The sequence below is a fragment of the Salvelinus sp. IW2-2015 genome, linkage group LG4p (assembly GCF_002910315.2).
Source record: "Salvelinus sp. IW2-2015 linkage group LG4p, ASM291031v2, whole genome shotgun sequence".
NCBI classification, from domain to species: domain Eukaryota; kingdom Metazoa; phylum Chordata; class Actinopteri; order Salmoniformes; family Salmonidae; genus Salvelinus; species Salvelinus sp. IW2-2015.
In genome coordinates this window covers 19,154,969-19,177,430 of record NC_036841.1, presented here as the reverse complement: position 1 = coordinate 19,177,430, position 22,462 = coordinate 19,154,969, and the positions used below count along the sequence as shown (strand labels likewise).

The 22,462-nt window shown below is 42.8% G+C and overlaps 1 protein-coding gene across 8 annotated transcripts in view; it reads right to left on the bottom strand.

Annotated features, from left to right (window-relative positions):
* Positions 1–3,541: 3,541 nt before the first annotated feature.
* Positions 3,542–22,462, bottom strand: part of tfdp2 (transcription factor Dp-2) — a 56,022-nt gene continuing 37,101 nt past the window's right edge. For 5 of the 8 annotated variants that reach the window (XM_070438609.1, XM_070438629.1, XM_070438615.1 and 2 more), the window contains 7 exons: positions 12,366–12,525; positions 11,034–11,180; positions 8,917–8,985; positions 7,987–8,138; positions 5,137–5,303; positions 5,028–5,055; positions 3,542–4,684 (listed from right to left, as the gene is read on the bottom strand). In XM_070438609.1, coding sequence (XP_070294710.1) covers positions 4,531–4,684; positions 5,028–5,055; positions 5,137–5,303; positions 7,987–8,138; positions 8,917–8,985; positions 11,034–11,180; positions 12,366–12,525 — 877 coding nt within the window. In that variant the 3' untranslated portion in view covers positions 3,542–4,530. The remainder of the gene's footprint in view (positions 4,685–5,027; positions 5,056–5,136; positions 5,304–7,986; positions 8,139–8,916; positions 8,986–11,033; positions 11,181–12,365; positions 12,526–22,462) is intronic. The other 3 variants (XM_070438620.1, XM_070438603.1, XM_070438624.1) reach the window with 2 other exon arrangements.

The following is a 22,462-nucleotide window of genomic DNA, read 5'->3' as shown; positions in this document are numbered from 1 at the left end:
CTGCTCCAGGGACGCTGCACTGTGGCTGATCCTGTACTTCCAAACCCTCAGCGTGCGTGTGTTTGTGTGTGACTCGGGTGTGTTGGGCTGATAATTTTTTTTCTTCCGTTCTCTCCCAAAAAATGCTTGTATCAGAATCTCAGGTGCCTTTTGTGCCCTTGACAAAAGCACTTTACAACTAACCTGCTCCAGGGAACTGCACTGCAGCTGACGCGTGCCTGCTTCCAGCCTCGTCTGTGTGTGGTGTCCAGAGGTCAGGAATGAAATAACTGACGCCAAAATACATTTCAGTTTCAATGGATAATAAAAGGTTGTATTGTATAGTTTTGAACTAGCACACAAGCTAGGGTAAAGTAGAGCGTTTCAGTATTACAAGGCAGTTCAATCAATAAAACTGCTCTGGATTAGGAATGGATTTACACAATGTGGGTATTCTGGGACTCCGAGAGAGAAGTCTCTGATGAGCAGTAGCGGTGTATATTACAACCGACAGTATGTGATCAAATCAAATTGTATTAGTCACATGCGCCGAATACAACAGGAATACAACATTTCACCTTACAGTGAAATGCTAATTTACGACTTTAAAAAAAAGAAGAAAAAAAAGAAATAAAAGTAACAAGTAATTAAAGAGCAGCAGTAAAATAACAATAGCAAGACTATATATACAGGGGGGTACCGGTACAGAGTCAATGTGCGGGTGCACCGGTTGGTTGAGGTAATATGTACATGTGGGTAGAATTATTAAAGTGAATGCATAGATAACAACAGAGATTAGCAGCGGTGTAAAAAGGAGCGGGGAGAGGGGCAATGCAAATAGTCTGGTAGCCATTTGATTAGGTGTTCAGGAGTCTTATGGCTTGGGGGTAGAAGCTGTTTAAAGTCTCTTGGACCTAGACTTGGCGCTCCGGTACCTCTTGCCGTGCGGTAGCAGAGAGAACAGTCTATGACTAGGGTGATTAGTCTGACAATTTTTAGGGCCTTCCTCTGACACCGCCTGGTATAGAGGTCCTGGAAGGCAGGAAGCTTGGCCCCAGTGTGTACTGGGCCGTTCGCACTACCCTCTGTAGTGCCTTGCGGTCAGAGGCCGAGCAGTTGCCATACCAGGCAGTTATGCAACCAGTCAGGATGCTCTGGATGGTGCAGCTGTAGAACCTTTTGGGAATCTGAGGATCCATGCCAAATCTTTTCAGTCTCCTATGGGGAATAGGTTTGGTCATGCCCTCTTCACGACTGTCTTGGTGTGCTTGAACCACGTTAGTTGTTTGGTGATGTGACACCAAGGAACTTAAAGCTCTCAACCTGCTCCACTACAGCCCCGTCGATGAGAATGGGGGGGTGCTCGGTCCTCCTTTTCCTGTAGTCCATAATCATCTCCTTTGTCTATCACGTTGAGGAGAGGGTGTTGTCCTGGCACCACACCGCAAGGTTCTGACCTCCTCCTATAGGCTGTCTCTCATTGTCTGTGATCAGGTTCTACCACTGTTGTGTCATCGGCAAACTTAATGATGGTGTTGGAGTCGTGCCTGGCAATGCAGTCATAAGTGAACAGGAGTACAGAAGGGGACTGAGCATGCACCCCTGAGGCCCCTGTGTTGAGGATCAGCGTGGCGGATGTGTTGTTACCTACCCTTACCAACTGGGGGCGGCCTGTCAGGAAGTCCAGGATTCAGTTGCAGAGGGGGTGTTTAGTCCCAGGGTCCTTAGCTTATTTATGAGCTTTGAGAGCACTATGGTGTTGAACGCTGAGCTGTAGTCAATGAATAGCATTCTCACATAGGTGTTCCTTTTGTCCAGGTGGGAAAGGGCAGTGTGCAGTGCAATATAGATTGCATCATCTGTGGATCTTTTGGGGCGGTATGCAAATTGGAGTGGGTCTAGGGTTTCTGGGATAATGGTGTTGATTGTGATTAATGACCAGCCTTTCAAAGCACTTCATGGCTACAGACGTGAGTGGTACGGGTCGGTAGTCATTTAGGCAGGTTACCTTAGTGTTCTTTGGCACAGGCACTATGGTGGTCTGCTTAAAACATGTTGGTATTACAGACTCGGACAGGGAGAGGTTGAAAATGTCAGTTTAGTCACTTGCCAGTTGGTCAGCGCATGCTCGCAGTACACGTCCTGGTAATCCGTCTGACCCTGCTGCCTTGTGAATGTTGACCTGTTTAAAGGTCTTACTCACATCGGCTGCGGAGAGCGTGATCAGTCTTCCGGAACAGCCGGTGCTCTCATGCATGTTTCAGTGCCATTTGCCTTGAAGCGAGCATAGTAGTTTAGCTCACCTGGTTACTACATGATTCCATGTGTTATTTCATAGTTTTGATGTCTTCACTGTAGAATAATAATGTTGAAAATGGTAAAAATAAAGAAAAACCCTTTAATGACTAGGTGTTCTAAAACTTTTGACCGGTAGTGTATGTGGTAATTGTGTTGTTTGCTCTATAGCCTGTTAGGCCTATATATCACGGTCGCAAGGCATATGAACTAAGGCAGAGACAATAAGACACAGTGGCAGAATAAATTCAACCACACCTTTGTTTCATCACAAAGCATATTGCATGTAACAAACAGTTACATAACCTACAGCTTGGTCAAGCAAGATAATGTTTGACATTTCTGACTACTAAACTATTAATTTAGAACCACAGAGTTACCACAAGTCGCAAAGAAAACAGGAGCTGCCTCCACTATTCCAGCACTATTTCATCATCAAATCACCAATGCTTAGTCAAATGCAGTGACAACTAAAAGATACCAAAAACAATGTAGGCTAAATGTGGCTGTCCATGGTTCTGATGTGTGTGTGCGCGCATAAAAAAGCATGTTGACTCACCCTACTTGTAGAGCAACGCCAATGCCATCCTCTGTTCTTTCATGCTGACGAAATGGTCTATGACTCTGTCATACAGTACACATTTATTTTTTGTTGTCCCAGGCTACCTGGCTAAAATGCTTGCCCGCTAGCCTAACTTCCTTTCATGGGCAACGTTAACATTAGCCTTTTACATCTAGCTACACATTGAACTGTCATCCTCTTATTCCAGGGGCATAATCTATGAATTTATGGTTGGATCATGGATGAAGAGGAGACTTTTGAGGTGCACCCATCTCTAAAACATCTCTAAAACAGAAGGCTTTGGCAAGGTTGAGAGGGGATTTCTACGCTACAAGGATAACACTCAAGGATTAAAGAACTTGTCATAACATTATGTGTACCCACATAATTTAGACACTAACCAAACCAACCATTAGACCAAGAGAACATTTTCTAAATCAGTGTTTCTTAATCCTGGTCCTGGGGACCCAAAGGCTGCAAAAAATGTTTTGGGCAGTAGCACCACACCCAATTCCACCAATCAACTCAACATCAAATCTTTGATTAGTAGAATCAGGTGTGTAAGACAAAAATGTGCACCCCTTTGGGTCCCCAGGACCAGGACTAAGAAACACTGTCCTAAATAGAAGGCTTACTGACCCAAGATAATGTGGTGTCCATGAGATAAATACCTCACTTCGAGAAAATACTCCTTGAAAATACAGGTTTAACCAAAATTATGTTTATTTACAGACCCAGTCATTTCTGCAACTACATAGCATAACCTTCTAAAAGAGAGTACACACGTTTCCCCAAGTGGAATGTCCACTGAGTGTAGGGCCTAACGAGCTCAAGGGGTCAAAGGTCATGACAACATATCAAGGACGCATTCAGGAGGGTGCAACGCATTGAACGGAATAGGCCATTACATGTTGGCTCAAGGACTATATTAAAAAAGGAATTGATGAGACAGACTAATAATGGTTCACACTTAAAAGATAACTACATTTACCCAGAATGTACCCTTGTTTCTAGACAAGGTAGAGCTAATACCTGGGCTAAAGGTTGCTGCTGATATCTTTCCACACAGTTGCATCAAGTGGCTAACAGTAAACTGCAAAAAGAATAGAGCAGTATCATAAGTAACATTTGTTTGTTGTTGCGTTAAAGTTAGAACAGAACGCAAAACCACTAGCCTACGTCAACACGCATACTATTCATATACGTTTGACATGTTTCAATGTAACAAGAAAATAAATATGAAGACATCTTTAATAATCACAAAATATTCAGTCGTAGAGTCTGGTGCGTTCGAGACAGTGTGAGCGTTTTGATGCATAGCCGCACTGCTCCTAGTGCTTACGTCTAGTAGAAAACACCTACAAAACATTGTACTCCATCTAAAAACAACAAAACCATTTTTCGAGGAGTTGAGATTACGCAGCTATCGCCTCTCTGGGCAGAAAGCGAAACGGAAGTAATTTACAAAAAATAACTACAAGGAAGAAATTAAGAGGAAGACCGAGATATAAATGCTTCTAAAATATCTTATCACAGACCTGAATGATTGGCAGCTTATTTCCTGTATATCTGGCCACATCCCCAGAGAACTTACATTCCCCCTGTGAACAGAGTGGGAGACAAGAGTCCTGTCCCAGAGAGGGAGCGGTATGGTGCATCACTGATGCCTGGCTGGCTGTCTGTTTGTCCGTAAGTCACTCTGGGGAAGAGGGTTCATCATCATCGTCCTCCTCTTCCTCGTTGAAGGAGATGGGCGTCTGGCCTCGAGACTCTGAGAGGGCGGTGCTACTGTGGCTGAAGCTCTGCCTTCCATTCAAAGAGGCGGAGTCCAGGTCACCTGGGAAAGAGCTGAACCATGACAACCCACACCACTGGTCAGTCACTTCAGTTCTCAAATTAAAATCAAACATGTCACCTTAAGTAATTTATATTTTATGATCCCTGTGTGGCTTGAGATTTTCTGTTATCAGTAAGGTGTGCAATGACACATTTTGCCACACAAAAACAGGATCACTTCCTGGATACATCCCAAATGACACCATTTTCCCTATATAGTGCACAACTTTTGAACAGAACCCTCTGTGCCCTGGTCAAAAGTAGTGCACTATATAAAGGGAAAAGGATGTTCCTGTGTAGTAGTGGATTGTGTTCAAATCACGTTTTGATTTAAAAGTTATGAGAGGTAATCTACCTTGTTTGACTGGTGCCTCTTGCTATGCCTGTGGGAGGGGAGATGAGGACAGATTGAAATGGCCTGCACACGCTCACACATGTCAAAAAAGCCATTTTCCCACTCTCACCTATGACGTAGGCCTCCAGAGACCTGGGGATGAGGGACTTGGCAACAACGAGATTGTCTGCAGTGCACTTCCCACTCTCCAGGCCCAGGGACATCCCCATGCGCTTCAGAATCTCTATGTCGTCATGGATCTCAAAGGTGTTGTCAAAGTTGAAAAGGTATTCGCATCTACAGTAAGGACGTCAAATGTTCAGACTGCTGCACAGAACCTATGGACTCTAGTCTAGAGTGCATTGTTAAATTGTGCTTAGGCGCTTCTACCCCCAAGCCATTAGACTGCTGAACAATTCATAAAAATCTCCACTGGACAATTTACATTGACAACCCCCCCTCTTGTACACTCCTACTACTCGCTGTTTGTTTGTTATCTATGCATAGTCACTTCACCCCCACCTACATGTACAGATTATCTCAACTAGCCTGTACCGCACACTGACTCGGTACCGGTGCCCCCTGTATATAGCCTCGTTATTGTGTTACTTTTTATAATTACTTTTTATTTTTGCCTACTTGGTAAATATTTTCTTCTTGAACTGCACTGTTGGTTAAGGGCTTGTAAGTAAGCATTTCATGGTAAAGTCTACACTTGTTGTATTCGGCGCATGTGGCAAATAAAGTTTGATTTGATTTATTTTACTCTCAATGGTTAAAGTAGGACGTAATAGATGTGCGTGCTACACTTAATATCATAAAAAAAAAATTGAATTACTTATTTAATTATGGTATATTACGCTAATTTCTCTATGGTGGACAGAACGCGTGACTACATTAGACTCAAGTTTTCAACAGAATAACGGGAAATACATATCCTTTTTACCTCAGATTGGTGATGTTAGTATTAAAGTTTATAGTCATCAATCTCTTAAATCACAATGCTTAAAAACAGATCGACATTTTCAGACCACGGTGGCTAGGGGAAAAAAATGGGCGCTCCTCCCATAAATGTCTCTGTCTTGACATTAATTCATGGATTTGAGGGTTACGCCATCTTTCAAATGAAAGACAAACCCTTTCGCTATTTAGAAACCGATGTGAGGTGGCGATTCGTAGAAATTATTCCGTCAAAAAAGTGTAGTTTCCTTTTCCGTATTCGCCATCTAACAAAATTATTTCCCCCTGAGAGATATACACTGAGTGTACAAAACATTATCAACACCTACTCTTTCCATGACAGACTGACCAGGTGAATGCTATGATCCCTTATTGATATCACCTGTTAAATCCAGTTCAAATCAATGTAGATGAAGGGGAGGAGACAGGTTAAAGAAGGATTTGCAAGCCTCGAGACAATTGAGACATGGATTGTGTATGTGTGCCATTCAGAGGGTGAATGGGCAAGACAAAATATTCAAGTGCCTTTGAATGGGGTACGGTAGTAGGTGCCAGGCACACCTGTTTGATTGTGTCAAGAACTGCAACGCTGCTGGGTTTTTCACACTCAACAGTTTCCCGTGTGTATTAAGAATGGTCCACCACCCAAAGGACATCCAGACAATTTCACACAAATGTGGGAAGCATTGGAGTCAACATGGGCCAGCATCCCTGTGGAACGCTTTCTACACCTTGTAGAGTCCATGCCCCGATTTAATTGAGACTGTTCTGGGGGGGGTGCATCGTGTGAGTTTGACCAATTGTGAGTAGACATCGCCTACTAATTGGTTGATGTCATTCTTTTTTACTAAAAAACAAACACATGCCATGTTCACATATGTTGATGCTGGAGACATGAAGCTGATTTTTTAAATTTAAATTTCCCTTCAATGTTTTATACGTTAGTTGATAAATGGCTAAGACAGGTTGTCATCGATCAACAGATATATGTAGTATATCCAAATTCATTGAAGTTTGTCTGTTAGAAAAGCGTAAACAGTACATGTCACCGTGGTTATGGTCCCATTTCCATTGATTTCAATACAATATCGATGTGAGTGATTCATTTGCACGTGCTATTGATTACAGTAACACAGAACAAGCTAATCAATTCCAGTTGAGTGACCGCTTGGTAAATATTGGTGTGTGTGCAGTTTATGAAGGTACTAATTTTGAAAAATACAAGTAATCTGAACACAAGTGTGACATGTGTAGGGAGTAACTTTTATGTATTGGCCTCTGACGAAGGCCGTGAGGCCGATATGTAAAGCTTATTAAAAAGCAGTGATACTATCAAGAGCAGTGTGCGGGTTCCTTTTCTCATTTTATTCAACTGTAACCATGCACCTGCAAAAAAGATAGCTCAGATGTGTGAGTGCCTTTTGAATTATGTATTGGTCTTCAAAATATCACAACTTATTCCAGCATATTGATTATGTATTTGGATATCTAAAACCGGTGTTTTGACACTCGGCCATAAATCAAAAAGCCAGGAAGGCAGCAAAAGTATCATTTTCAATCTATGTCTTAGGAATATAAATGGTACTTCTAACATTTTTCAACAGGATTCTACTTTATCAGGTAAAAACGTGCTATGACATTGATTTTGATGAAATTGTGAAAATATGTTTGTCCTGGCTACCTACAGAGAGTTGGAGGATTACTGTGAGAAAGCAGGTTTGTATTGTAGCCATCTGTATAAATGACATGTAATGATATATTTGAATCATGGTAAAACCTTGTGATCCTACCTGAATTTACTTTCAGCACTGTAGGAGAAATGTTGGCGTTCTACTGTAAGTCGCTCTGGATAAGAGCGTCTGCTAAATGACTAAAATGTAAAATGTAAAATGTAATGATAAAGGCGCAATGAACATGTGTATTATACTACAGTGGCAATTGGAGTAGCAATTCAGTAGTGAGTGACCTAGAGTTGTCTTTGCAATAGGCATTAGGGTGAAGACGTTGCAGTGACACATACTTGTCGCTGGAGATGGAGCAGTCTATGACGGTGCGTACGTCTGTGTTGAGGATGATGAAGGGGAGCTGGATGACAGAGCCGGAAGGGGGAGGGGCCAGGGAGGAAGTCTCGCTGACTTTGTTTCTCTGCACCAGGTTCTTGAATGCGATTTGCTGTTTGAGAAGAGATGAGCAATATTCAGAAACACATCGATTTAGTTTGTATTAATCTTCCTGAACTTTTGAACCCAACTATCCACACAGACACATTGTTACTACAACTACAGCTAATCCTATCGATACACACTCTAAAAACATCTATCCCCACATACACAAACACACATTTTCAATCTCTGAAGGTTGAGAGTGTATGGTTCATGAGTGGAACTACATCATACGTCACGCATGGGGCAACAAGTCTATCCTGGTCAGGTGATGTGGTCAGCAAAAACGCCTGGCTGTATCATACCATGGCTAAATCAATGCTAAGTGAAAACCTCAGAGGAATCGGAGCTTAGGTTGAAGCTTGAATCTAGCTTTAGAGTAAGTTACCGTCACCAGGTCAGAGCAGTAGGGAGCCAACACACCAATCTATCAGAGATACAATGAATGAATGAATACTATCCGTGGTGCGGTACATTTAAAGAAAAAGACTGCAAATAACATTTGGTGATAGCCGAGTCCTTCTCTCAGGGAGAAGTAATCAATCAAGAGATCTTCGACCCCTCCCACACTCTCTGGCCTTCTGGGAACTCCACGGGGTCACACAAAGGTTCCCTTTCATATGCTAATGAGATGCTAACAAGTCTGGTGTTTTTCAATGGATTTAGAGATGGACAGCTGCCTAGCTCATCACTCACGACCAAGGTATCCGACCAAGGTATCCGAAAAGAGATAAGCATGTGCACACCCACGAATGCATTCAAACACACACACACACACTGCTCCGTACCTGCAGTATGAGTTCTTCCAGCTGAGTTCTCTTCTGTCTGATCCTCTTCAGGCGTTTCTGTTTCTCCACCTGATTGGGGAAACAGTTTAAGTATTTTAGAAAGGAATGGTGTAACATAACTGTCTAACAGTAATAAAAATAATACATTACATAAAGAATCTCAAAGCATTCCTAATACAAAACAAACAAGCAATTTAAAAAAGAAACATCGGCTTCAACAGTATCTAGATCAGCATATAGAGTTCTTTTTGAGTGCTTCTTGAAGGCTCCAGATGGTGGCCACGGTCATGACATGGTCTGGAAGTTAATGACTAGATGTAGATGGTCAGCGGGGGTGGTGGTCGGTGTACTGTCTTTGCCCCTCTTCCATCCAAACCCCACTTCACCCCTCGCTCCAACAGAGCCCTACCCATATCAACCACTCAGACTATCGTTATTTAAGTAACTGACCAGTGTAAAGCAAGACAATTACTATTTATATTGTCAGACAGTAGTGATGGCATGCTAAAGTGCTCCTGTCAAAACAGCCCAGCGGTAGGAGTACTCCACTCTGTCTCCCCACTACCCCCCTTTCTCATTGTCACCATCATGCCCAGTCCTCCACCAGAATGGATCACTTTGTGTGTTTATCGTGACAGATCTATGCTCTGCAGAAAGTTGACACATGATATATAGTGCATTCGGAAATTATTCAGACCCCTTGACTTTTTCCACATTTTGTTACGTTACAGCCTAAATTCTAAAATGGATTCAATAGTTTCCCCCCCCCTCAATCTGACAAAGCAAAATCAGGTTTTTAGAAATGTTAGCAAATTTATTTTATATATAAACTTAAATATAACATCTACATAAGTATTCAGACCCTTTAATCAGTACTGTTTTGAAGCACCTTTGGCAGCGATTACAACCTCAAGTCTTCGTGGGTATGACGCTATAAGCTTTGCACACCTGTATTTGGGGAGTTTCTCCCATTCTTCTCTGCAGATCCTCTCAAGCTCTGTCAGGTTGGATGGGGAGCGTAGCTGCACAGCTATTTTCACGTCTCTCCAGAGATCAGAGAGTTTGATCGGGTTCAAGTCCGGGCTCTAGCTGGGTCACTCAAGGACATTCAGAGACTTGTCCCGAAGCTACTCCTGCGTTGTCTTGGCTGTTTGCTTAGGGTCGTTGTCCTGTTGGGAGGTGAACCTTCACCCCAGTGAGGTCCTGAGCGCTATGGAGAAGGTTTTCAAGGATCTCTCAGTACTTTCCTCCGTTCATCTTTCCCTCAATCCTGACTAGTCTCCCAGTCCCTGCCGCTGAAAAACATCCCCACAGCATGATGCTGCAACCACCATTCTTAACCGTAGGGATGGTGTCAGGTTTCCTCCAGACGTGACGCTTAGCATTCAGGCCAAAGAGTTCAATCTTGGTTTCATCAGACCAGATATACTTGTTTCTCATGGGCTGTCATGTACCTTTAACTGAGTAGTGGCTTCCGTCTGGCCACTCTACCATAAAGGCCTGATTGGTGGAGTGTTGCAGAGATGGTTGTCCTCTGGAAGGTTCGAGGATCTCTGGAGCTCTGTCAGAGTGACCATCTGGTTCATGGTCACCTCCCTGACCAAGGCCATTCTCCCCCGATTGCTCAGTTTGGCCGGGTGGCCAGCTCTAGGAAGAGTCTTGGTGGTTCCAAACATCTTCCTTATAAGAATGATGGAGGCCACTGTGTTCTTGGGGAGAAACATCTCAAGGATGATCAATGGAAACAGGATGCATCTGAGCTCAATTTCAAGTCTCATAGCAAAGGGTCTGAATAAATAAATAAGGTAGTTCTGTTTATTTTTAATAAATCTGCAAAAAAGTGGGGGGAAAAGTTTGCTTTGTAATTATAGGGCATTGTGTGTATATTGATGAGGAAAACATGTATTTAATCCATGCACTCTAGAAGAGAACTGACACGGTCTTTCATTTTTCCTCCTCTTCCCTTTGTCTGTGCTCCCTTCACCCCATTTATTTCTCTCCGTCTGCCTGTCCCTCTTTTCCTGAGAGGTGACAGATGTCATGGAGTGGCTGTCAAGGCTCACTTTCAGCTCCCAGAGAGCTCTGCTGGTTTAAAGTGTGTGTGTATGTGACATCACCTCCAGGTTTTGACACTCCTGGGCTGAGTTGGTGGGCAGGCCGATCCAGCGGATCTCCTTCTTCTCCTTGGAGATGATGTTCATGGCCATCAGCACGTTGAGAGCGTCATAAACACGCCTGCGGATGTTCTTCTGGTCATACACCTGCTGGGGAGGGAGAGAGATAAAGTGAGGAAAGAGAAAAGAAAAGAAGCGAGTAAAGAAAGCAGATGACATAAGAGGAGAGCAAGGAAACAGATAATAGCAGAGAAGAGGTTATGATTCTAAGCTTGTCTTGAGGGGGTCAAGGGGCATCTCATTAGTAACTGTCCCACGGTGTGTGTGTCCCTGGCCAGGACTACCCGCTACCCCTCCTGCGGCGCACTAACTGCTAGCCCTCATGGTTAATCTGTTTTTAATGAATGATACTGTTTAACATTCCACAGGAAGTAAGCAGATTAGGTCTGGGGCCAAGCTATTTTTAAGGGGTCGTGTTATTATTAATACCGGAAAGTATTCAGCGGTTGGCCCCCTCCCCACTATTAAAACAGCCTCACTTTCAGTTGGACTTCTCCAACACCATGCTTTGGGACGCAAGGGAATCGTTTGCAACATAAACAACATTCCATAGTCTCTACGAGCTCAAATGTGTAATTCATTAATTGCTTATCTTGAACAGTTTATGAATGGAAAAACACACTTATCTAACAAGAACATTTTGCTGGGGGGAAAAATAACGTGCCGTTTTGCTGTCTCATGTGAAATTGAACGCATTTTTTTTGTATTCGCTTTTATTTATTCAGGGTAGCCCAATTGAGACCAGGGTCTCATTCCCAATAGTGCCCCAAAGACAACAATTTTCTCAAAAACAGAAAGAAAAATGTACATAAATGTAAGAATAAAAAGAACTAAGAGGCTAGTGTTATCCACTAGCCTGTTGGCCAGATCGGTTTGTTCTTTAGTTATGCATGAAAAGGGACGTTAGAGGCATTGGCTAAAGTACAGTCAGAAATCTGGCCACCTGGCTTGATCCGCTCAACAACCCCCTACAATACTTTATCATTCTACTGGCACAATGGGTTAGATGACCACGGTGCTGGCAACACCAGGGTTGTGTTCATTAGGGCACGCAATGGAAAATATAACTGAAGCCAAGCACTGTTTCTCATTGCACAAGTCCAGGTAGTCCCTCCCCATTTCATTCCATTTTATTCTGTTTGGTGCCTAATGAACACAACCCAGGGTTGTATGTTTGATTCCTGCATGGGCCACATATACTGAATATGTGTCACTGTCAACCGTAAGTGGTTATGGATGAAAGCGTCTGCTAAATTACCATATTTACGGACTCACCGAGTCTGTGGCCATGACGGTGGTGGAGTGGGTAAACTCAGCCACCAGTTCGTCAGCCACCTCGTTGTAGGACGTGGTGCCTTTCTTCTGCACCTTCTCACACACCTTCATGGAGAAATGCCTCAGGCCCTTCCCGTTCTTATCGCCCTTCAGTCGCTTGCTGTGGTGGAGGGATCACAGAGAAGCAACCGACACATTAATGACCAGACGGTCACAACATCTAGGACTAGCTGTTACACAATTTAAATAGTTAATTTGTCACATGCACAGGATACAGTAGGTGTAAACAGTACAGTGAAATGCTTACAAAATATGACACGGAACACACAACATGCGCAAAAGCACACACACAACTCTCAACAGACACGCTACAGCTCCAACTCCACACTTACTTGTCAAATCTAACCTCGCACACAAACAATATAACACTCAATGGACTCAGTGGATCAGACAATACAACGTATACAATAATTACATACTAATGGAAAACGATGAGTTTCTCTCCAACACTTTCACAAGCAAAAGCACACTTGTGAAAACCATGACACATTAACATAAGCATGATGGAGCTTGGTATGTATGTGAAGACCATAGTGCACGCTGTGACGCTCTCCTTCAATGTGCGGTCCCAGAATGAAGCGACATGCGCTCATTAGACGCACTGCTCGTTGATGCTTCAAATTAGTGTATGGCTTTATACCCCAGTACACATTCAGCGCAATTGTCTGTGTACTCATATTTAAAGTGGATTTAGTGTATTTAAAGTGTATTTAAAACAATGCTGAAGGGTAATAGCACTATTGGGAATAGACAATAGTAATGGTCTGCGTTCCAAATGGCATCCTATTCCCTATATAGTGCACTACCCCATGGGGAGCAAAAGTAGTGCACTATTCAGAACATGGAACATGGAACATGGTGCCATTTGGGACAGATACGTGGTTGTGGTTGGAGCAACATTTTCTACCCCTACAATCCTAAAGAATTGACTTGGGTTGCATCGAGAACCCCCACCCCAGACATATTTTTATCCTCCCGTGAGACATTTATATCAAATGAGCGCAGATTTGAAGGCTGACTCAATTCTTGAGAATATGTGGGTGTGGGTGTGTGTGTGTGTGTCTCTCTCTCTCTCTCTCTGGGAGTACCAGTGCAGAGTCAATGTCTGGGGACACCGGTTAGTCGAGGTAATATGTACAGTTGAAGTCGAAAGTTTACATACACCTTAGCCAAATACATTTAAACTCAGTTTTTCACAATTCCTGACATTTAATCCTAGTAAAAATTCCCTGTCTTAGGTCAGTTAGGATCACCACTTTATTTTAAGAATGTGAAATGTCAGAATAATAGTAGAGAGAATGAGATATTTCAGCTTTTATTTCATTCATCACATGCGCAGTTGGTCAGAAGTTTACATACACTCAATTAGTATTTGGTAGCATTGCCTTTAAATGGTTTAACTTGGGTCAAACGTTTCGGGTAGCCTTCCACAAGCTTCCCACAATAAGTTGTGAATTTTGGCCCATTCCTCCTGACAGAGCTGGTGTAACTGAGTCAGGTTTGTAGGACACCTTGCTCGGACTTGCTTTTTCAGTTCTGCCCAGAAATGTTCTATGGGATTGAGGTCAGGGCTTTGTGACGGCCACTCCAATACCTTGACTTTGTTGTCCTTAAGCCATTTTGCCACAACTTTGGAAGTATGCTTGGGGTCATTGTCCATTTGGAAGACCCTTTTGCAACCAAGCTTTAACTTCCTGACTGATGTCTTGAGATGTTGCTTCAATATATCCACATCATTTTCCATCCTCGTGATGCCATCTATTTTGTGAAGTGCACCAGTCCCTCCTGCAGCAAAGCACGTCCACAACATGATGCTGCCACCCCCGTGCTTCACGGCTGGGATGGTGTTCTTTGGCTTGCAAGCCTCCCCCTTTTTCCTCCAAACATAACGATGGCCATTATGGCCAAACAGTTCTATTTTTGTTCCATCAGACCAAAAGGACATTTCTCCAAAAAGTACAATCTTTGTCCCCATGTGCAGTTGCAAACTGTAGTCTGGCTTTTTTATGGCGGTTTTGGAGCAGTGGCAACTTCCTTGCTGAGCAGCCTTTCAGGTTATGTCAATATAGGACTCGTTTTACTGTGGATATAGATACTTTTGTACCCGTTTCCTCCAGCATCTTCACAAGGTCCTTTGCTGTTGTTCTGGGATTGATTTGCACAGAAAGCATCTCCTTCCTGAGCGGTATGATGGCTGCGTTGTCCCATGGTGTTTATACTTGCGTACTATTGTTTGTATAGATGAACGTGGTACCTTCAGGCATTTGGAAATTGGTCCCAAGGATGAACCAGACTTGTGGGGATCTACAATTTGTTTTCTGAGGTCTTGGCTGATTTCTTTGATTTTCCCATGATGTCAAGCAAAGAGGCACTGAATTTGAAGGTAGGCCTTGAAACATATCCACAGGTACAACTTCAATTGACTCAAATGATGTCAATTAGCCTATCAGAAGCTTCTAAAGCCATGACATAATTTCTGGAATTTTCCAAGCTGTTTAACTTCCCTAGGGTAGGGGGCAGCATTACGAATTTTGGATGAAAAGCATGCCCAAATTAAACTGCCAGCTACTCATCCCCAGAAGATAAGATATGCATATTATTAGTAGATTTGGATAGAAAACACTGAGGTTTCTAAAACTGTTTGAATCATGTCTGTGAGTATAACATAACTTATTTAGCAGGCGAACCCCGAGGACAAACCATTCAGATTTTTTTTTTTTTGAGGTCACTCTTTTCAATGAGTTTTCATTGGGAAAGCAGATTTCTAAGGGACCTGTTTGCAGTTCCTTCCGCTTCCACTGGATGTCAGTCTTTAGAAATTAGTTGAGGTTATTCCTTTGTGTAATGAAGAAGTACGGCCATCTTGAAGGAGAGTCACTCGAAGTGTCCTGTTTGTTAGAGGCGCGAGACCAGAAAGCTAGCTATAGTTGGTTTTAATCCTGTATTGAACACAGATCATCCCGTCTTCAATTTTATTGATTATTAACGTTAAAAAATACCTAAAGTTGTATTACAAAAGTAGTTTGACATTTTTTTGGCAAAGTTTACAGGTAACCTTTGAGATATTTTGTAGTCACGTTTGAGCAAGTTGGAACCGGTGTTTTTCTGGATCAAACCCACCAAATAAATGTACATTTTGGATATATAATCGACGGAATTAATCGAACAAAAAGGACCATTTGTGATGTTTATGGGACATATTGGCGTGCCAACAGAAGCTCGTCAAAGGCATGAATTATATTTTTATTTCTGCGTTTTGTGTCGCGCCTGCAGGGTTGAAATATGCTTCTCTCTTTGTTTACAATGGTGCTATCCTCAGAAAATAGCATCGTATGCTTTCCCTGAAAAGCCTATTTGAATTCTGACCTGTTGGCTGAATTCACAACCAGTGTAGCTTTAATTTGGTATCTTTCATGTGTGATTTAATGAAAGTTAGATTGTTATAGTAATTAATTTGAATTTGACGCTCTGCATTTTCTCTGGCTTTGTGCCAAGTGAGACAGTAGCGTCCCGCCTAAACTCAGATTTTTGGATACAAATATGAACTTTACCGAACAAAACATACATGTATTGTGTAACATGAAGTCCTATGAGTGTCATCTGATGAAGATCAAAGGTTAGTGATTCATTTTATATCTCTATTTGTGCTTTTTGTGACTCCTCTCTTTGGCGGGAAAAATGGCTGGGTTTATCTGTGACTTGGTGGTGACCTAACATAATCGTTTGTGGAGCTTTCCCTGTAAAGCATTTTTGAAACCAGACACTGTGGCTGGATTAACGAGAATTTTATCTTTAAAATGGTGCCTAATACTTCTATGTTTGAGAAATTTGATTTATGAGATTTCTGTTGTTTTGTATTTGGCGGCCTGCAATTTTATTGGCTGTTGGCGAGGGGTTCCGCTAGCGGAACAGTCCTAGACAGGTTAAAGGCACAGTCAACTTAGTGTATGTAAACGTCTGACTCACTGGAATTGTGATACAGTGAAATAATATGTCTGTAAACAATTGTTGGAAAAATGACATGTGTCATGCACAAAGTAGATATCCTAAAAGACTTGTCAAAACTATAGTTTGTTAACAAGAAATTTGTGGAGTGGTTGAAAAATGAGTTAATGACTCCAACCTATGCGAACTTCCGACTTCAACTGTACATGTAGGTAGACTTAGTCACTATGCATAGATAAACAGAGTAGCAGCAGCGTGAAAGAGGGGTCTGGGTAGCCCTTTGACTAGCTGTTCAGGAGTCTTATGGCTTGGGGGTAGAAGCTGTTAAGAAGCCTTTTGGGCCTAGACTTGGTGCTCCGGTACCGCTTGCCGTGCGGTAGCAGAGAGAACAGTCTATGACTAGGGTGGCTGGAGTCTGACAAATTTTAGGGCCTTCCTCTGACACCGCCTGGTGTAGAGGTCCTGGATGGCAGGAAGCTTGGTGATGTACTGGGCCGTACACACTACGCTCTGTAGTGCCTTGCGGTCAGAGGCAGAGCAGTTGCCATACCAGGCGGTGATGCAACCAGTCAGGATGCTCTCGATGGTGCAGCTGTAGAACTTTGAAAAGATTCAGCATGGATCCTCAGTCTCCTGAGGGGGAATAGGCATTGTCGTGCTCTCTTCACGACTGTCTTGGTATGTTTGGACCATGATAGTTTGTTGGTGATGTGGACACCAAGGACCTTGAAGATCTCACCCTGCTCAACTACAGCCCCGTCGATGACAATGGGGGCGTGCTCGGTCCTCCTTTTCCTGTACTCCACAATCATCTCCTTTGTCTTGATCACATTGAGGGATATGTTGTTGTTCTGGCACCACACGGCCAGGTCTCTGACCTTCTCCCTATAGGCCGTCTCATCGTCGGTGATCAAGCCTACCACTGTTGTTTCATCGGCAAACTTGATGGTGTTGGAGTCGTGCCTGGCCGTGCAGAGATGAGTGACAGGGAGTAGGAGGGGACTGAGCACGCACCCCTGAGGGGCCCCCGTGTTGAGGATCAGCGTGGCACACACACACAACTTGCTGATAGCTAGTTCTTTCCATTGAGGTCTATGTATTTGTGCTCATAGCCCCAGCCATTCAGGACAGTACAAAAAACAAAGCACTGTCTGTCGAATGCTGATGTGCTCTATGTCAGGAGTCATGGCATGCTGCCACACAAGTCCTCTGGCATATGCTGTGTTTTAGGCACACATGTCCTCTTTCTCACAACAGTTCTAGTGTAATGGGGTTTCTCTAGCTCACTAGCCCAGGAAGAGGGAAGAGAGGGGGATTCGTGCATTTCATTATGAACCACCACCTCCACATGCAGGTGAAGCACTATTGTTTATCATTTCACAAGGATCGGTGTGTGCTCGTGCGCACGTAAAGTCATCTCATTCTCAAATCAGCAGAAATATGGGAAACTTTTGGCGAATGTGAATACAAACGGGATAAAATTGATGATTGACTGATGATGAACCGTTAAGCTACACGTGACGCTTCGCCCACACAGCAGTGATAAAAATCACTCGCTTATTCAGGGGCTCGTTCTCTGTGATTTACACACCAAGGGAAACCGAAAGGGCAGTAGTGGGGCATGGAGAAAAAGAAAAGAGAAATCAGGCTAAAAAGAGATATCGGCACAAAGAAAACAGAGGGAGAGAGGGGGGGTTGATATACAGACGTGTGTGTGTGTTCAGGTGAGCGGATTATGTAACCATCATTAGGATTGTTAGACAGTCGTAGAGCACACAACAGAGATGCGTTTGGCAACGTGCAATTGGCTATTTTGACTCGTTTAACACTTTTTTGGTTACTACATGATTCCCTGTGTGTTATTTCATAGTTTTGATGTCTTCACTATTATTCAATGTAGAAAATAGTAAAAATAAAGAAAAACCCTTGAATGAATAGCTGTACAAACTTGACTGGTACTGTAGGTGTGAGAGAAAGAACACAGAGAGAGGAACAGAGAGAAGGGGAGAGTGAGAGAATAGATATAGATGAAGACGAGAAGACTATGTAAGTGGACAGGACAGAGACATGTAAAGACAGGCGCACACACACAGCTAAGTGAGTGAGCAATCGAAATGTCCATTCACAAACATCCCCCAACCCTCAAACTATAGGCACACAGTACATTTCCTTCTAACACGCAGTAGAGTAGAGAGTAGGAGACTGCAGAGCCGCTCATTACATAACTGGATCTCTGAGGAGCACACACACACGCAAATGGGAAGACTGTGTGTGTAGTGTATGAGGTAGGAGGTGGGGATGGCAAGCCGCTGCGTGGTGGAAGCTTAGGGTTACAGTTGTCAGGACAAATTAGTTCCAGAACCCCAGCTCCTGTAGCTTGGATAATTTGGGAAGAATTTGAGAGAGAGAAGATGAGAAACAGGTCAGAAAAATGGTGGTGAATGTGCCATAATGGGTAGAGAGAGAGTAGTCATGGTGTGAGGGACACGCACACACTCAGTGACGCCAAAACCACAGAGGCACCTTTTCTCCTTAGCAAAAGAACATCACTTCTAAAATGAGATCATATGAATGCATACATACTGTAACCGAATACAACAACAAAATAAACATTTTCCAACATTGTTACAGGCTACATTTACAGTTGAAGTCAGAGGTTTACATACACCTTAGCCAAATACATTTAAACTCAGTTTTTCACAATTCCTGACATTTAATCCTAGTAAACATTCCCTGTCTTAGGTCAGTTAGGATCACCCCTTTATTTTAAGAATGTCAAATTTCAGCTTTTTTCTTCTTTTTTTCTTTCATCACATTCCCAGAGGGTCAGAAGTTTACATACACTCAATTAGTATTTGGTAGCATTGCCTTTAAATTGTTTAACACGAAATTCGTGGAGTGGTTGAAAAACGAGTTTTAATGACTCCAATCTAAGTGTATGTAAACTTCCGACTTCAACTGTATATCCTCCAAACAGCAGCTTCAAGGGCATTATCACTTTTATACAACGGGTTACCAACATATTCAAATAATGATTGACATTTTCATAAAAAACGTTATTTTGATTAATTGATTCATACCGTTTCATCCTTCCACAAGATATAGTCCCGAAACAAATCTAGGGTTGCTACCCAAGCCGGCTGGTCGTACGTTTTATTGGTTCGGTTGGCAGAGACGCGACAAAGTCGTTCAGTCTTTTTGTTCTGTATCTATGGACGCGACCCAGTCGTTTGTTCTAAATGTTCCATTGCCATACTGGCTGGCAACATTCTTATCCCTTGCTTGCTAGCTAGCCAACTACGGCTAACTTACAGTCATGTCAAACAGTGCAGACAGAATAACAACAGTAGCTGCATTTGTTTAAGCGGTTTTCTAGAGACATTTGGATACATCCATAACAATGAGCTAATGAGGCACGATTTCGCCTGGCAAAGAAAATGGGCTCTCTTGTTAGGACACTGTTGTTCAGAGGAGCTAGCCAACAACACAGCTAACATTAACTTCAAACTGAAGCTGGAAAGAAAGCAAACTAGCTGCACTTCGTTTCGTTTACCTTTTTTCAATTGCCATTTATTTGCATATATCCAGTGGCGACCCGTCATTCAGGGCAGGTGGGGCAGAGCATTGTTTCTTTTTTTTTTGGGGGGGGGGGGGGGGGCTTGCCTGTTGTACATGTTATTTTGCCATTAAACTGTACTACAAAGGGTAGTGTGGCCCCAGTACATCACTGGGGCCACGCTTCTTGCCATCCAGAACCTAAAAACCAGGCGGTGTCAGAAGGAAGGCCTAAAAATTGTCAGACTCCAGCCACCCTAGTCATAGACTGTTCTCTCTGCTATCACACGGCAAGCGGTACTGGAGCACCAAGTCTAGGTCCAAGAGGATTCTAAACAGCTTATACCCCCAAGCCATAAGACTCCTGAACATCTAATCAAATGGCTACCCAGACTATTTGCATTGCCCCCCTACCTCTTTTACGCTGCTGCTACTCCATTATCTACAGTTGAAGTCGGAAGGTTACATACACTTAGGTTCGAGTCATTAAAACTCGTTTTTCAACCACTCCACAAATTTCTTGTTAACAAACTATAGTTTTGCAAGTCGGTTAGGATATCTACTTTGTGCATGACACAAGTAATTTTTCCAACAATTGTTTACAGACCGATTATTTCACTGTATCACAATTCCAGTGGGTCAGAAGTTTACATACACTAAAGTTGACTGTGCCTTTAAACAGCTTGGAAAATTCCAGAAATTATGTCATGGCTTTAGAAGCTTCTGATAGGCTAATTGACATCATTTGAGTCAATTGGAGGCATACCTGTGGATGTATTTCAAGGCCTACCTTCAAACTCAGTGCCTCTTTGCTTGACATCATGGGAAAAAGTAAAGGAAATCAGCCAAGACCTCAGATTTTTTTTTTTAGACCTCCACAAGTCTGGTTCATCCTTGGGAGCAATTTCCAAACGCCTGAAGGTACCACGTTCATCTGTACAAACAATAGTACACAAGTATAAACACCATGGGACCACACAGCCATCATACCGTTCAGGAAGGAGACGCGTTCTGTCTCCTAGAGATGAACATACTTTGGTGTGAAAAGTGCAAATCAATCCCAGAACAGCAAAGGACCTTGAAGATGCTGGAGGAAACAGGTACAAAAGGATCTATATCCACAGTAAAAGTCCTATATCGACATAACCTGAAAGGCCGCTCAGCAAGGAAGTAGCCACTGCTCCAAAACCGCCATAAAAAAGCCAGACTACGGTTTTCAACTGCACATTGGGACAAAGATCGTACTTTTTGGAGAAATGTCCTCTCGTCTGATGAAACAAATATATAACTGTTTGGCCATAATGACCATCGTTATGTTTGGAGGAAAAAGGGGGAGGCTTGCAAGCCGAAGAACACCATCCCAACCGTGAAGCACGGGGGTGGTAGCATCATGATGTTGGGGTGCTTTGCTGCAGGAGGGACTGGTGCACTTCACAAAATAGATGGCATGAGAGGATGGAAAGTTATGTGGATATTTTGAAGCAACATCTCAAGACATCAGTCAGGAAGTTAAAGATTGGTCGCAAATGGGTCTTCCAAATGGACATTGACCCCAAGCATACTTCCAAAGTTGTGGCAAAATGGCTTAAGGACAACAAAGTCAAGATATCGGAGTGGCCATTACAAAGCCCTAACCTCAATCCTATAGAAAATGTGTGGGCAGAACTGAAAAAACGTGGCCTACAAACCTGACTCCGTTACACCAGCTCTGTCAGGAGGAATGGGCCAAAATTCACCCAACTTATTGTGGGAAGCTTGTGGAAGGCTAGTCAAAACGTTTGACCCAAGTTAAACAATTTAAAGGCAATGCTACCAAATACTAATTGAGTGTATGTAAACTTCTGACCCACTGGGAATGTAATGAAAGAAATAAAAGCTGAAATAAATCTCTACTATTATTCTGACATTTCACATTCTTAAAATAAAGTGGTGATCCTAACTGACCTAAGACAGGGAATTTTTACTAGGATTAAATGTCAGGAATTGTGAAAGCTGAGTTTAAATGCATTTGGCTAAGGTGCATGTAAACTTCTGACTTCAACTGTATGTATAGTCACTTTAATAACTTTACCTACATATACATATGCCTCGACTAACCGGTGCCCCCGCACATTGACTCTGTACCGGTACCCCCTATATATAGCCTCGCTATTGCTATTTTACTGCTGCTCATTAGTTATTAGTTACTTTATTTCTTGTTTTTGGGGGGGAATATCTCTTAAAACTGCATTGTTGGTTAAGGGCTTTGTAAGTAAGCATTTCACTGTAAGGTCTACACCTGTTGTATACGGCGCATGTGACGAATAACATGTGATTTGAGTAATACCAGCATATCAGTTTACTAACAACAACAAAAATATTTGAGTTAATAAATCCACATACAAACATGGTCTCTTTTTTGTTTTCTGGAGTAAGGCAGCTCCAAAATGCAGGTGTTTCAGGCTAGCTCAGTGCTTTCAGTGGTGGTGGGGCAAGCCAGTAGAAAATATGAAGTGTTACGTGATTGGCTCAGTGTTCTGTCACTCATGGGGACACTA